Source organism: Notolabrus celidotus, chromosome 9 (genome assembly GCF_009762535.1).
Source record: "Notolabrus celidotus isolate fNotCel1 chromosome 9, fNotCel1.pri, whole genome shotgun sequence".
Classification (NCBI taxonomy): domain Eukaryota; kingdom Metazoa; phylum Chordata; class Actinopteri; order Labriformes; family Labridae; genus Notolabrus; species Notolabrus celidotus.
In genome coordinates this window covers 34,665,834-34,683,312 of record NC_048280.1, presented here as the reverse complement: position 1 = coordinate 34,683,312, position 17,479 = coordinate 34,665,834, and the positions used below count along the sequence as shown (strand labels likewise).

Here is a 17,479-nt window from a genome sequence, read left to right as displayed (position 1 = left end):
ATAGATTTAGTGTTTCTTGTTGTTTTATTTATCAGTATGTCGACGTGTCTTGGTACACAGCTACGAACATATAGCTATGTGGCTATGCTAACTAGCGCTAGCACTTATCCATGATAAATAAAAATCATCCACTAGATCTTCAAATCTGCAGACGTGGGGAGTAAAACCGACCTCTGCCAGAAAGGCAGCAGGACCTTTTCTGAAGGATTGGTCACAGATTCTGTGTTTCTTGTTGTTTTATTTGTCAGTATGTCGACGTGTGTCTTGGTACACAGCTACAGCTACGCTATGTAGCTATGCTAACTAGCGCTAGCACTTATCAATGATAAATACAAATCATCCACTAGATCTTCAAATCTGCAGACGTGGGGAGTAAAACCGACCTTTGTGTTTATTAAGACAGCCTACAACAGCATGCCTCCCTCCTAAGCTCCTTGTTAGCACACATTTGTGCAGGTAATGAAAAACGGAGGGGGGATTCAGTATTATTTTATACAGTCTATGGGCTGAACAAGCTCCGAGCTCTGGCTCCGTGACAGACCGGATATTGTTGTGACGTAACAAAAACACGGAAGTCTGAAACAGCTCGTTTCACACACATTTACAGAAAGGTGGAGAAATCAGAACAGGGGCAGAATGGATTTTTTTCATTTTCGGGGGGTTTGTAGACATGCCAGGGACACATATTTCAGGTAGAGAACCATTAAAAAGTCGATTTTGCATGATATGTCACCTTTAACTATAACACAGTTTCACACAGAAGTCTTGTAACATTAAATTCAGAAGTGATATAATTTGTATCCCAAAAGGTCAAAGGTGAATTTAGCTGTGATATCATGGTGTCCTGTTATTCCTGCCTTATTGCACAAGAAGCGTGGGAAGAGATCATCTTCAAATGAAGTATAAACTGACACTTGGCTCGAAGGATAACCTCATTAAGTTTAGAATAACAAAGTCTGGGTTTTCCTTTGAAACATACAAAGACCTCGGGTCTTGTTACAAAAAGCTTACTAACACAAGGCTAGTTTCCAAAGAGTATCAGCTAGTGCACCAACCCGATCTATGATTAATGTATGAACTGTTTTCTCTTTGTCTCATCTTAACTTGAATTTTCCCTTTTCTTCCTTTGCTGTTGGTCTCTCAGCTCTGGAGTGAGGAAGTGGAAAAAGTAAGTGAAGTAATGTCATTTTTATTGCCTTTTCTCTGTGATCATCACTTCCTAAGTGAGCCACATCTTCACGTGTGTTATTAGGAAGAATGATTAAACCTAAATCACTTTCTTGAATCATGCTGTGGTTTCGAATCACACTGTGGAAAAGTCAGTCACACAAAGAGCCCTAAAATGTAACTTCAGTATAAATTAATACAAACTGCAGAGTGCTTCGAGACTTCATCTGTCATCTGGGCCTTTTTCATCTGGGTAGTAAAGCATTACGGCATCATGGCAGCAGCCTACTACAGCTTAGACACAGCATATGACTGCTTCAATGATTATTAAGTGGACTAAACGTACATTAATTATGCTAATGACCCATCGTATAAAGGTTTGTAAATAGTCAGACTAAAATCGGGTGGAACAGGATGTATGGACATATGGACAAAGAGGAGCTCCCTGATCTTCTGTTTTCTGTACTTGGGATAAATAAATTGGAGTCATACACCAGGTGCTCGGACTAGAAGGATGAGCGCTCAGTGAAGATCAAGCCGCGAGAATTGAAGCCAATGCGGAAGTGTTAAACACTGCAGTTAGCGGTTAGCTAACAGTTGATTAACAAAAGGATCAGTAGCAGCAGGTTGATTCATAACGGCACAGGAAACAGAGCCACATGTGCATGTAGGTAAACTAATTCTGAAGTATGAAGTAACATGTAACCACTTCAAGGGACAGTGGGGGTTGCAAGTCTTTGGCTTCTATATTTTGGGGTTCTTGGGCTGAAAAATTTGGGAACCCCTGCCTTACCCTATGGCTCCTCATGTCCTCCAAAGCCTGCGATAGAAAGGACGGATGGGGAGAGAGAGCCAGCACATCACTGGGGTTATCAAGAGGACTCATCCCTTCACTGATGTTTCCTTTATATAGGCCCACGACACCTCAGAGAGGCTCAACAGGTAACTCCGGCGTCCATGCCAGCTCCATAGACTGTATAGATAATGGACGTAGTATCCGTGACATCACCTGTCTGTTCCTGAGAGCTGTTTTGGGGCCAATCGTCGGCAGGTGCCATATTGAAAATGCTGAACTCAACCAGTCAAAGCATGACGTAAAGAGGCAGGGGTTTGAGCCTCCTAGCCAACAGCTATGTGTTCCCGAGTTAGAAAAAAAATTCACCCCATACAATGTGTGCTGATAGAGAAATCAGCTATGTAGACCGAAGCCATTTTTTGTACCAGGCTGTAAACTACTGTAACTACTACTGTAAAGATCATCTTCTTTGAATGGGTGTGTATGTGGTTTCTGTAGCCAGCCTCAAGTGGACGCACAATGAACTGCAGTTTATAACACTTCTGCATGGGCTTCATGTTTTGAGACCAGAGGTAGCCGCTTGGCCAGCTCCCACTGTCCATCACATCCACCAGCAGAACACCCCAATTTAACAACCCAGTACTGCCACATTCAACGGACCCAGGCTCTGTACATGCAACCTCCAGGTAGTGACAACACCGATACTACCTACTCTACCACCTGGACCCTAGCAGCCCCCACCACCAAACACACCACAAGAAGAGTCTGCAGCTAGATGTTAGAAGACGTGGAGGAAGAGCCAGGATGAGATGCCGGTCTAGGTCGGATTAGGATGTGTGCTCAACCCCCCCAATTCCCCTTTTTTCCTTATGGGTAATAAAAGGAGAGAAGAAGGTTTTGGCCCCCAGCTGACATTACTCCTCCTCATCCAGATCCACTGACTAGTTTTAACTGCTTCGTCTCACATGCCCTTTACCATCTTTTCCAAATCCTCCCCATGCACTTCCAGTGAACTTCCTGTCTGTTAGTTTACTCAGAGACAATGGTATGCTTCTAGACCCAGTAGACCTAAAACAGAGGTCAGCACATTTAGTGGAGTGGAGTGTATTTTGAAGGACGGTTACAGTTTCCAGTTTTGTCTCGATGTCACTCACGTTGTTTCTGTTGTTTCAGGCTGAACACGAGCTCCGAGTGGCCCAAACAGAGTTCGACCGCCAAGCAGAGGTCACACGGCTGCTTCTGGAGGGCATCAGTAGTACACATGTAAGTCAACCATGCACTCTCTACCACCTCTATGACGGTCTCACACTAAAGTTTACAGTCTGTTGTTCTGCGGTTCAAGACTTGCATGTTCTTTGCTGACTACATAATATAAATAAACATTATGTATATCAGAAGAAATCCTCTAATACTTTGTTTCACTCAGAAATAGTTGTTCCTTTGTTTGGCTACGCTCATTACTTGTGACCATTTTGAAACGACTTATTTTGGTCGTTCTCAGCAGATGTGTGTCTAACATGAGTCTGGTCTTGCTGGAGGTTTCTGCCTGTTAAAGGAAGTTTGTCCTTGGCACTGTAACTTGCTAAATGCTGCAAAGTGCTCTGCTCATGGTGGATTAAGATGCTCTCATGAGGCTCCATTTAGTTTTAAACTTTACTAGAACTAAATGTATTGTTTTTAACAGGAACCTACCATTGGCTAACAGTCCCCTCAAAGCCTCCTCCTTGGATGGTTCAGAGATTGAGGTAGTGTGTTGACAGTAGTGTTGATTTCGTTAACGAAAATTACGACGATAAATGTTCATCAACGACCATTTTTTCATGACGAAAACGAGACTATGACGTGCTTAACAGCATCACTGATAATAAAAACTCTGACGAACGTATGTTTAGCTTTCGTTGACAAGACGATGACGAAACGAAAACTTTAGTGGCCGACCGTCAGACATTCAGAAACCATGTTTCCCCCGCTGTGCGTCTTTAAAGATGGCGTGATGACTTCCTGTGACAGGCTGAGTTATTATCTGAGGGGCTCAGTGTTAGCTCGGTCTCTACCTGCAGCAGGTGTGCTTTATGAACCAGCTCTCCTCACCTCCATGCATCTGTCTCATCTACATTGAGGATTTTTACCCCCGGTGTGCGTTAGTGACAAAGACACAACCGGGGGACGTCTGTTTAATATTTGATGTTTGACATTGCACCGCTATCACTGTAAAAAGCTCTGCGTCTACAGCTTGATTTAATCCAGTTTGGTGAAACATCAGACACATTTAGTAAGTTTGGATCAACTCCTTGTCATCAAAGATGCAGATGCATTTCAGAGTGCCGTGAACTGACTGTCTGTCCTGTGCGCCTGTCGCTGCGAGGTGCATTCAGGGACCGTTGTAAAAGTGCAATACAGTCCTTATATTGTGTTTATGGCATTTTTATTTGAATCAAGAGAATCAAAATATCTTCTTAGTGGTCACATCAAGAATGTTTCCTTTTACTTTTTAGCAGTTAGAGGCTAAATCATGTGTATAAGTGTTAAAAGAGTGAAATATTGATTATTTGAACACTTGGTATAACCCTGATACTGATATCTGATCCACTACATGAATTATTTTAAAGAGAGAAAATGATTTGGCAAAAATCTAAGACTAAAATCTGACTAAAACTAGACTAAGACTAAAAAGGGCTGAAAAGACTCACATGTGACTAACACTATCAGGCATTTTCGTCTAAAGACTAAGACTAAATCTAAAATAGACGCCAAAATGAACACTAGTTGACATCTATAAATATCTAGGAATCTGTCTTGACAGCAAACTTTCTTTTGAAACGCACATAAATACATTGCTCACTAAGGTCAAATCCCGTATTGGCTTCCTCTTTCGGAACAAACCCTCCTTCACACACTCTGCTAAACAGCTTCTGGTTAAGATGACCGTACTCCCAATTCTCCACTACGGTGACATAGCCTACAGGTCTGGTTCTAACACTCTCCTTCACAAACTGTTTGAAACCTGTCATATTTTTGTATTATATTATCCTGTCTCTAGGTTCCTCTGTACGTCCTCTCTGTTTTTTTTATTTTGTATTTATTTATCAGGCCACCTCATCGCCCAGGTCATTATTGTAAATGAGAATTGGTCCTCAATTGACTTACCTGGTAAAATAAAGGTTAAATAAATAAGTACATTAATTAAGGTGGGGTAAGACTGAGTCCTGTCTGTAAGATGGGATTGGATCTTATCCTGTCTTGATGTTGGGTCTTTGTTAATAACATAGAGTACGGTCTAAACCTGAGGGGTACACTATGAAGCAGGATTTGCAGTTATCGAGGTAACTTCAGGGTTAACCATAGACTGTATAAAATATGGACGTAGTATCCGTGACGTCACCCATCTGTTTCTGAACGCTGTTTTGAAGCCAATCGTCGGCGGCAGCCATATTGCTGCTGTCGAGCCAGTGTGACATAAAGAGGCGGAGTTTGAGCCTCCTAGCCAACAGCTGCAGTGTTCCCACAGGCAGCTGTGTCTCTCATTGGAAGACTAGTAATCTCAATATCTTCGAAATTGCCGCATTAGAAAAAAATTCACCCCCCTCACAGTGAGAGGACATCGAGAAATGAGCTATTCAGACTACACTGGTCTTTGTACCAGGCTGTAAACATGTTTATTTCTGCTGTAAAGATCGTCTATTCCCCATTCATGTGTATGTGACTTCGGGTACTTCCGGAGCCAGCCTCAAGCAGATCCTTGATGAACTGCAGCTTTTAACACTTCCACATTGACTCATATTTTTAGACCGGAGGTTGCTGCTTGGGGTTAACTCTGGATTTTGTACAATGTCATTTAGCAGACGCTTTTATCCAAAGTGACGTACATACGAGAACAAGAACAACACAAGCAGAGATCTAGACAAGAGGAAACAAGATCAGTACGGGTAACAAAGTGCTTCAAGTCCATTTGGGTGCAGGTACTGCCAAGCAGTGTAAAGGCAATAAACAAAAATAAATAAGAATTATTATTTATTTTTTTTATTCTAAATAAAATAAGGAACATCTACAATGAAGCAACCAAACAATTTAAGACCTTCCATTATCATCATCAACAATTAACATCACCACAATAATGACCAAAGTACCAAGTGCTGGGTCACTCAAGACCTGAACACAGATTCCCAGAGTAGAGCAGGAAAGTGCGAGTCAACTGTAGCTGGACGACATGATCTGCCACTGGGGACAACAGTGGAGAACAGTCTAGCTAAGTGTATAGTGCTTCCTAAAGAGCTGGGTCTTTAGCTGTCTTTTGAAAGTAGAGAGGGACTCTGCAGATCGAATGGAGTTGGCCAATTCATTCCACCATTTATGGGCAACAGAAGACAAAAATTTTCAGGACTTTGAAAGCGGTTCCCATCTTACCTGGGTAGATCACCATGTTTACTCATGCTGAACTCCTTACCTGCTCCTGGGCAGGTTATGTTCAGGATCAGAGATCAGTTTGAAGAAAACTCCGCCCACTGACCAATCAGCTCGCTCGATCACGGAGCTCTGTGAGCTGATCGCGAGGGAGGAGAGAGAGGTGGGACACTTTGTCTACCTGTATGATTTTATATCTAAAATACTGATAACAGTTATTGATTATCTTTCCTGAAATCACACTTAAACAAAGTCATTATAGTCAGATATATCTAAAGTTCAATAAACAGAGTTAGTACAATCAGATATATCTGCACTAATGAAGGGAAATGAGACGTTATTAGATCATTCACTGTGTTTTTGTCTTATCCCTCAGTTCTTCCTTCATGTTTCAAACACAGCTGTGTTGATATTAATCTAGATTGTTTAACTTCTTTAAATTTTTCTAATATCAGTGCAGTGTTTGAAAAACATGCCAATGTGCTGACAGACTGTCGGGGTCTGTGATTGGTCTCATGTGGCCTTCTCGCCCCGGTTCATGTGAACGCGCTCAGGGTAATTCCAGATTGACTCATTGATAACCAGCTTCGTGGAACAGTTTAGCGTGATCTCCTTTGTCAGGTTCAGGGAAGCCGGATCAAGTGAAGATATCTGGGACTTGTTGAACCCACTCCGTAGTATACCCCTCTGCTCTGTTGGGAAAGAGGATAACATTTGTGTGAATTGACACTACAGAACTAAAGATTGATTTTTCTCCTTTTTTCAACTACATTTCTGCATTTCATTTTTTAACTTTGTTTTGTTTTGGTGGTTTTGTATTACATATGTTGTCTTTTGGTTGTGCTTTTCAGAGAACCATTTGAAGGTTTTGTCACACCCTCTGGTGTGCTGATATATTTGTTTTTAGATTTTTTTTTTATGAACTTTGTTTATTAGATTTTTTTTTAACATAATTTGACAGTTGTGTTGAACACTTGTACTTAACAGTGTCATATAACAGTAACAATAAGACAATAAAATCCTTTCAAAAAACAAAAACAAAAAATTAATGAAAAAAAAAAAAAAATCTTAATGACAAATTTTGTTTTCAGTTTGTCAGAAAATAAATAGATAAAAAAACACATTGCAAGTTTTTAAAATTATTTTTAAATGTAAATGTTATTTTTATTCTTTATTATTTATTTATATTTAAAATGTTTGTTATTTAATTCTAATTGTATTATTTTATTTTTATTACATTTTAAGTTTTGAAAAAATTCTGATTATTTAACCTCGCACTTTAGAATTAAATGACTATATAAACATAATGCATTAGTAATAATAACCTCGTATGTAGAGTGTATTTAAACCCATTAAAGTAAAACTTTTCTATAATATCGCTTTTTAATTTTAAACTTTTTGTTGCCTGATGATTCACATTGTGGTAGCTTTAAATAAAGACTGTCTTTTTTATATGACATGTGTATTTTTTGTCTATCTGCAGGTGAACCATTTGCGCTGTCTGCATGAGTTTGTGGAGGCCCAAGCTGCTTACTATAAGCAGTGTCAATTCCACATGCAGGAACTACAGAAAGAGCTGAAGAGGTGAGAAACATACAAGAGGTAACGTGGGTGAACCTGGCTTCACATACAGCACTGCATATATGTATGTGTTGTTAGTATCATGAACCATGAGTTGAATTCACATTTAACATTATACACATGACACATGACACCCAAACATTTAACCAATAAAACACGGGACAATTCAATGAACAGTGACACAAAGCAACAAACAAACAAAAACAAGATCCACAAACAGATCAAAATAAAAATACATACAGACATTTTGTATTTTTATTTAACCCTTTATTTTAACAGGAAAAGTCCCATTGAGATACAAATTATCTTTTACAAGGGAGTCCTGGCCAAGACAGCAGCATAAAAAGTTTCACAAATAGAACAGGACAAAACATACAGTGACAAGTAACTGTTACATTGATTTATAAGTTAGCAGTGTTAAGCTCTAAAACATGTGCACAAGCTGATCAGATGATCCTTTATCCTAGTTTTGAAATCCTCCAATCGAATTGAACAATCCAGTTTTAGGTGAGCCTGAAGCTCAGACCAAGATGAGGGAGCAAAGACATTAAAAGCACTTTTACCGAAAACAGAGCGAGTCCAAAGAATGACAAAAAGAATTCATCCATGTGACTGAAGATTACAGCCACAGACAACTTTAGTAATCAATAAGGAGCATAAATAAGACGGCGGCTCCTGTAGTACGGCCTTATAAAGACAGATATACCAATGCTCCATTCTTCTGTTGTATAAGGAAGACAAGCCAACTAGGGATGCACATGATTAGTTGATTATCGATTCATTGACTGTTAAGAAATTACTCGAAAATACGCATTTTTGATTTAAATTTGCCATCACGACAACTCAACCCCTCCACTGGTTTTCATTACCTGCACACGTGTGCTAACAAGGAGCTTAGGAGGGAGGCATGCTAGTTGTAGGCTGTCTTAATAAACACAAAGGTCGGTTTTACTATCTATCTAGTGGATGATTTTTATTTTTCATGGAAAAGTGCTAGCGCTAGTTAGCATAGCCACATAGCTACATGTCCGTAGCTGTGTACCAAGACACACGTCAACATACTGATAAATAAAACAACAAGAAACACTAAATCTGTGACCAATGGTTCAGAAAGGTCCTGCTGCAGGCGGCTCTCCGTCAGGATCAGATTCTGGATCAGATTCAGAGGGTTGAAGTAACGTGGGTCTGTGAGCAGCCGTGTATATTCAGCTAACATGTAAACATTAGATCAATGTGCTGGACAGCCGAGGCCACATCCACTTCCTGGGGGGGCGTGGTCAGAGAGCTCATTCTCATTTAAAGGCACAGACACAGAAAACAGCCTGTTCTGAGCAGGGCTGAAGAAGAGGGGTTTACAGGCAGACCAAAATCTGATTTCAAAGTGGGTTTTTTAGCAATAAACTTTAAAGACATGTTTTGGGGACCTCTTAGACCAATATATGTTGATGAAAAAGAGCAGAATATTTCACCTTTAACTCACTCCTCACACCGACAAGCTCGACCTCTATAATTTCATTAATTTTGTTCTTCTTTAGATAAATGTTAGCTGTTAAAAAAAAAAAAAAGATCAAAGTAACAAAATGTTTGATCACAAATCAAATTTTGCACTACTCTCACTAAAACTTTTGAATGAAGTGCGTGTAATACTTTACCCCATATGTTTTCAAAATGAAATATTTTCTTCTTTTTTAAAGGCTAATGACTTTTCCAATTTCAAATAATATCACAGTTTGTTTCTCCAGTGTTTAAGTGAGGGAGGATATGTAGCTAGTGCTGTACATGAGGGAAATACAATGCCGCTGAGCGGACCAATCCTAGGGCTTACGGTCCACGTTGATTCTACGTGTAGTTACATTTTGGAGGAGGTGCATGTGAGCTACGTGCGTAGGCCTCTGTGTAGGTACAGGAGCTACGCAAACCCAGGACGTAGGAGTATGAATCAGGCTTTACTCCTGATGAGTTATGGTCGAAGGCTCTTGTTTGAAGTCTTCCTCAGTACAGTTCATTCATAAGTTATGATTCCATAAAGTGAGGTTTGTTTGAAGACGTGTCTGCCTCCTGCCACTAAAGCAGTGTGAGTCATCATCCAGCTAGAATGTGGTCACTGCTAACACCAACATCAGAAGCTGCACGCCACGGTCGGTCAGCTGAAGGTTGGAACAGTTACTCATGTCTCTGTTTAGAATCAGAATCAGAATCAGCTTTATTGGCCAGGTATGCTTGAACACACGAGGAATTTGACTTAGGTAAACTGTGCTCTCTATGTACAAGAATAAAAATGAAAATATAATAATAATAACAACAATAATAATAATTATAATATGAACTATAAACACAAAAGAACAACAAATAGGCATGACTAATATGTACAGGCTAAAATGATATGATAATAGTGCAGTGGTGAGTTGCAGAGGTAGTTTTACATTAAAAAAGTATATATGTAGATGATAGTTAAATAATAAAATAAATCAAATATGTGAATTCTGCTTGGAGAATTGTTGCATTGTATATCTACATGTATATTTACAGAGAGTATTTATCCAACAGGTATGACACTGTTATGGTTTAGTGTTCATCAGAGTGACAGCCTGGGGGAAGAAACTGTTCTTATGGCGGGTTGTTTTGGCGCACAGTGATCTGTAGCGCCTGCCGGAGGGGAGGAGTTTGAAGAATTTGTGTCCAGGGTGTGAGGGGTCTGCGGTGATGCTACCTGCCCGTTTCCTGGCCCGGGACTGGTACAAATCCTGGATAGGGGGCAGCTTAGAATTAGTGAAGACATCAGATTTCTGTTCCCTGGAGGTCCATTCCAGTCCTGCTCATGTTTGAATAACTGACCGTTTGCACGATGAAAGACCCTGACTGGATGCAGGATGCAGGCTGAGCTGAAAGATTTCATGGTGAATATGTTTGAGTTCATCCAGAGTGCAGCCAGCTTCAGTTTATTCAGACAATGCCTCCCCCAAACTCGCAACACTTTTTACTGTCTTCATCAAGATGTGGTTTCATTTGGACTGCAGACAGTTGGCTTTATTGAGTCACATCTTGTTAACATCTTCCACTGAGGCGTATTTACATTTCATAAGAGGCTTTTGATTGTCCGCATCTTTTTGTGAACAACAGCTGGACTCAGTTTGGATTAGTAAGTATCCCTTAGAGTGGTTACAGTGCTTTTCACATTTGTATTTTGTGAGTATATTTTTTATTTACAATATATTAGGATTTTTGCATTCTATTGGCCAGGTATAAAATATCATTTTACAGTTTTAGGTTGGTTGTACCACCTGACATTGAAAGTGTTACCGTCCACCTATAAGTTGATAAAAGCTTTTCTATTATTATTTAGGAGACATCTACAAACCCTTTAACTCAGCCATGACAATTAGTAAGGTCCTCTGAAGGATTTCATATGTTGAAGTCCATTATAACTCCTTACTTTCAAAATAAAAGCTCCATGAGTACGGTGGTGCCACCCTGACATTTGAGAACACGCAAATTGCTGGACAAAAGTTTTTAAATAACCTTAGGTGCCTTTAAACTATTGACGATCAATGATGATGGGAAACTAAAGAGTGCAAAAGATGGACACAAATACTGAAGCTGAAAACATGAAACTAAATTCTCTGTCTATAGTGAAGACACACACCAACTTAAAGCCTCTGGAAACGAAAATGAAGTATTTAAAATCCATATAGAATATCAAAATGTAATGTGTAATCAAGCTTCAACAAACATCCGAGTGAAAATAAACATCCACAACTCTGAAAAAACTCTGTAGTCTTTTACAGGTCAGAGCATTTCTCTCTGAGTCAGAATATACTTCAGAATCAGGACTTCTATCATTTATTAGTTTTATCACTCCGTAGTCTCCAGGGCATCAGGACCATGGGACGCCCGGAGCAGAGGAGGCTGAAGGGTAGTATGGGAAAGTTAGGGAACCGGTCTTGAGGAAAGTTAGTGAACCGGTCCTGGGGAAATGTAGTGAACCGATCCTGGGAAAAAGAAAGTGGACCGGTCCTTAGGTGAATTTAGTGAACCGGTCCTGGGGAAATGTAGTGAACCGGTCCTGAGGAAAGTTAGTGAACCGGTCCTGGGAAAAAGAAAGTGGACCGGTCCTTAGTTGAATTTAGTGAACCGGTCCTGGGGACAGTTGGTGAACCGGTCCTGGGAAAAAGAAAGTCGACCGGTCTTGGGGAAAGTTACTGAAGCGGTCCTGGGGAAAGTTAATGAAGCGGTCCTGAGTAAAGTTAGTGAACCGGTCTTGGGGAAAGTTCATGAAGCGGTCCTGGGGAAAGTTCATGAAGCGGTCCTGGGGAAAGTTAGTGAACCGGTCTTGAGGAAAATTTTGGGAACCGGTCCTGTGGTAAGTTAGTGAACCGGTCCTGGGGAAATTTTGTGAACAGGTCCTGGGGAAAGTTAGTAAACCGGTCCTGGGGAAATTTTGGGAACCGGTCCTGGGGAAAGTTAGTGAACTGGTCCTGGGGAAAGTTAGTGAACTGGTCCTGGGGAAAGTTAGTGAACCAGGACTGGATTTTATAGTTTCTCCCTGTGGAATGATCTTCTTATTTTGGTGTATTTTCTTCTTTTTTTTTTTTTTATTTTGTTTTTGCAGATGATTCCAGTACAACAAATACAGTGTAATAGTTAACTGTCTTTTTCTGTTTATAAACACACACACACAACTGCCCTCCCACCACCACAGCTAATATGTGGTACAGAAATAAATAAGTAAGTAGCTAAATAAATAAATAAATAAATAGAAATACAAGATGTCGTTCATAAGAAGTTTGGTATTAGTTTTGTTTGCTGCCCGCATCCCAGTCAGAAACAGTCTAAATCAGCCAGCATTGCCCATATGACCCATGTCGGCTCCAGGCGCCCACCCTTCTTGGTGTATTTTCTTAATCATAACGAATCATTTTTACACCTCATGCCCTCAGTTCTGGTGAGGACATGTGAGTATGGCTCCTTGTGTGTTTACTGATGTGGTTTGTCTTGACAACAAAGTGCATGATTCTCTCACAGACAGTTAGAATACAAATCACCAAACCTCCAAATGGTTTTTTTCTCCTGTTGGCTTTCTATCTAAAAAGCTGATTTTCAAGCCTTCACAGCAACACGTGTGTGTATTTTAGAGAGATTTGGTTTGAGGTGACAGAAAGTAGTCCCAAAGCCAGGAGGGAAAGTGGTGAACACAACTCCTCTGATCCTTTTTTCTTAGTATGATTTGTATGTGTCTGCTCTCCCTCAGGCTCCCCAATGCTTTCACCCTGAACTCCACGCACGCCGTGGCTCCTGCTGACCCTGCATCAGACGGTACCAGCAGCCCCGTGGAGACAGACACGCTGAAGATTGAGGAAGTCCAGGCCCCAGCGACAGGAACCCGCAAGGCCAAAGTCCTCTACGATTACGACGCTGCTGACTCAAGTGAGCTCTCCCTTTTAGCTGATGAGGTGAGCTTTCATCGTCATTAATGACTTCTGGCCACTGTCCAGAAATCTCTCCAGGTATTAGGTGTGTCATTGTGTCAGTCTCAGGTGTGTTGAAGTGTGTGTCCTCTCGTGTTGCAGCTCATCACAGTTTACACGGTGCCGGGGATGGACTCTGACTGGCTGGTGGGAGAGAGAGGCAATCAGAAAGGAAAAGTGCCTGTGACATACCTGGAGCTGCTCAGCTAAAGAACACACACACATACACATTTACACACATACACATTTACACACACACACACACACACACACACACACACACACACACACACACACACAAACACACACACACACACACACACGTGCATGCGCATGTGCATGTGTGTGAGTGGATACGACTAAAAGCCATTAGGATTTTTTCATTCACTGAGGTTATTTCACATTCTTACACTCCCCTTTCACCTTCAGTCACACTCCTTCAGTACGCAACATGTTGAGTTTAACTTAAACACACACACACACACACACACACACACACACACACACACACACATACACACACACACACACACACACACACGAACACACACACACACCTACATACACACACACACCTACATACACACACACACACACACACACACACACACGAACACACACACACACACACACACACACCACACACACACACACACACACAATCACACACACAAACACACACACACACACACACACCTACACACACCCACACACACACCCCCACACACACACACACACACACACACACACACACACACACACACACTGGTCCCTGACCTTCTCAGAGCACACTGACAGCAGGGATAATGGAGACCTTGTTACACTGGGATCAGGACTTTCCCATGTAGGAACATTAACATTCCTCTTTGTTTGGGGGGATGAGTTCAAGTTTATTTCTTATTTATTGTTTATTTATTTTTGTGAAGGCTCGGGTGGACCTTTCAGGATCATGAGAGTGAACAGCTGTGAAACACTTTTTCACGAAGTGAAAATGACTAAAAGCTGATTTATACCTCCATGTCAGCCCCTACTCAGCAGGGTCTGACCACATACTTGTGCGTGTGGTCTCTCTGATAGCCGGTCACCTGCTTCCAGCCCCCGCTACGATCTCTGTTTCCTTTTCCACAGTGATTCAGAGCGTGTTTTGTTAATCTACAGCTGATACATGTTGCTGTTTATCATACAGACATGATTACATGAAGAATAGAGAGGAGGAGATGAAATACACGGACGATGAGCGGGGAAATGCAGGAAATACAACCCCACCGAGCCGACAAATCACAGGGCTTACGGTCTGCGTCGATTCTACACGTAGTTACATTTTGGAGGAGGTGCATGTCAGCTACGTGTGAACACAGAATAAAGTCAGTGCAGTATGTCCAGCCTGTCTAGGATTAAAGCATCTTTTTGTTTATTTCTCCTCATTTAATTACATGTTGAAGTCTCTGTATCATCAAACTGACAGACAAGAACGTCCTCCCCCCTCTCATGGATTCCCAGCTGTGTGACTGACCCCTTTCCAAGTGAGAACAGTTAGGTGAGGTTAAGCAGACGCACACAAACACACACACGAGAGGGATGATGAATGTCTGACCCCCCAAAGTGAGGTTATAAGGGGGCCGGCCTGTTTCAGAATATGACACAGCTCTGGTGTAAGAGGAAGTGAGAAGAAATGCGGGGAAACCACATCATAACAAACAGGCTGTGACGTTGACGCGGGTGTCTCACTGCCGGTTGCAGACAAACCGATCATGACTCTTTGTTTCAAGCTCTCACAGTAAAGAGGAAGATGTCACTGCTTTCAAGTAAAAGCACTGAAACTCGCTCTGTCTGCTCGGTTCGCTCTGTTCGCTCGGTTCCTCACGTTTCTTTAAGCGTGACATGGACAGGATTTCATTTCCTTCTTCAGCTGTTTTGTTTTTTTCTTCAACCAAAGCTTAAAATTAACAAGCTAACACTGAAGATCCATAACTTTAAAAACAGTAAATAAAGTTGTATTTTTGGATGCATTCATGCTGAACTCTCAGACAGCAGATTTGCCTTAACCGCTAACTGAACTGAATGTCATTTCTAGATGATTTTACTCACAGATTAAACATTTTGTTGACTTTAGGATGGAACATTAATTACATTTTTTTTTTTTTTTTACAGTTTTCCTCTTCTAGACTTTTCTGTGGAAGAGGATAAGGGCCACTGAAAAAAATGTTTATATATTTATTATTATTATTATGAGAAAAAAGTCAGGATTCTGACCTTAATCTCAGAATTCTGACTTTAATCTCAGAATTCTGACTTTAATCCACTGAAAAAAAAAATTATTCAGGTCCAATATATTTTGTTTATTATTATTATTCTGAAAAAAGTCAGAATTCTGACCTTAATCCCCGAATTCTGACTTTTTTCCCAGAACAATAATATTAAAAAAACATATATATGACCTTAATTATTTTTTTCAGCTGGCCTAATCCACTTTCGTACTTTTCTCTTTTTTTATTTATTTAATTGTATTTATTTATTTATTTTTTGCCTCTCATACCATTGAACTATGGAGTCACAGAAGTGAATAATAAAATATGTGTGGAAATATAAAGAGAAATATATAAAGTATGCAATCGAATAAAAGACACAGAAATAATATCCATAAATAAATGTGAAATTAAATAAATGTATTATAAAAAAATTAAAGTCAGTATTAAATTTCGTTTCACTTTTTCTCTTGAGAATATCAAAACAATACAAAGATATTTATCAATGATTTTAATACCATTTTAATAACATGATCAAAAACTCATTGGTTAGAGTTATTAATGTTAAAAAGTGAAAGCAAAACATGCATGAGCTCAATAAACACATTAACGCAACTTTTATTTCCTTCTGCATTTGATTCTGTATTGATTCTCTCATTCCTCTTTATTCTTCCACATTTATTGATCCTTCTTTTGGTTATTATTTCTGTGGCAGCGCTGTGACTCCTCGACCCTCAGCACTAACAGTGTTATGTTTGTCCAACCTGTGACACAAACAAACACACACACACACACACACACACACACACAAACACACGCACACTCCCGTCCTAACTGCCCTTAAGATGATGGGAAAGACCTGCTGATGCCGTCTGCTGCACTCCAAGAATGTGCTCTTCACCACAACATGTCCAGAAACTGAATGTCCACCACAAACAGCATGCTCGACTGTAACCTCCTCTGATCATCAGTCTCTGAGTGATTCAGGTTTTGGCCTTGAGTGTTAATTGAATCCACACGTCTCCCTGTCTGCTGCTGCCGTCCCGTCTGCTAATACTTTGAAGTGTCTTCAGTCTTAGTGCTGCATGTGCTACAGCTCGTAGCCTGTCCAGCTGGACGTGTATGTGTTTTATGATCATATGATGTGTAGCTAAGTATGTTTGTGTGAGATCTGGAGCACACAAACTAGATGTGCTCCCTCTCATCCAGTTTGTGTACATGCATGCACTCTATCAGTTTCAAAGTTCCGTTTTCTGTGAAACCAGCCCAGCGTTTGGACACGTGACCTGCTGGTGGCTGGTGGACTCGGTGGTTACGGCGTGATCGGATCATTATTGTGCCCCCTGCTCTTTCCTATTGTGCTTATTTCACACATTTTAAGAGATTTCCTTTTTCAGATATGTTTTTTATGCTGATGTGGTTCTGTTGTACCAGTATGATTTCGTTAAATACGTATTGCCTGATCTTTAACCATGCTGAGTGAACGAAATGTCTGGGATTTAATAAAAAGTTTGATTTCCTTGAACTCTGTGACTGACGACTCAGCATTATTTTACCCCTTCTACAAAAACACCTGGAGCCAATGCAGACATGCGTTAGTGCTGATCCTTACACTGTGTGCCAAACGCAACAAGATGGGGGACATCAGCAGAATCTATTTTTGAGCCAGTCTCTGTGCGTCAATGCTTGGAGTTCAGAATTTCACAATACCCGGTCCAATCATGAGTCAATGATCCTTGGCAGTGTTTGCCTATAAAACAATCATCCCCCTGTGTCCTTTGCTCTTAGTCAGCTCTCACACTTTTCATACATTTTAATCCTTT

The 17,479-nt window shown here is 40.6% G+C and overlaps 1 protein-coding gene across 3 annotated transcripts in view; it reads left to right on the top strand.

Moving 5' to 3' along the window:
- The window catches only part of sh3glb2a (SH3-domain GRB2-like endophilin B2a), a 47,306-nt gene extending 30,125 nt beyond the window's left edge, over positions 1-17,181 (top strand). Inside the window, exons 7-12 of one of the 3 annotated variants that reach the window (XR_004632557.1) lie at positions 1,145-1,168; positions 3,137-3,226; positions 7,848-7,948; positions 13,194-13,395; positions 13,513-14,947; positions 16,372-17,181. Coding sequence is in view for 2 of the 3 variants with exons in the window: in XM_034692867.1 (XP_034548758.1) it covers positions 1,145-1,168; positions 3,137-3,226; positions 7,848-7,948; positions 13,194-13,395; positions 13,513-13,620 (525 nt within the window). In the remaining variant the exon portion in view is untranslated. Of the gene's footprint in view, positions 1-1,144; positions 1,169-3,136; positions 3,227-7,847; positions 7,949-13,193; positions 13,396-13,512 lie in introns of all 3 variants that reach the window. The other 2 variants (XM_034692867.1, XM_034692866.1) reach the window with 2 other exon arrangements.
- The last annotated feature ends 298 nt before the right edge of the window (positions 17,182-17,479 follow it).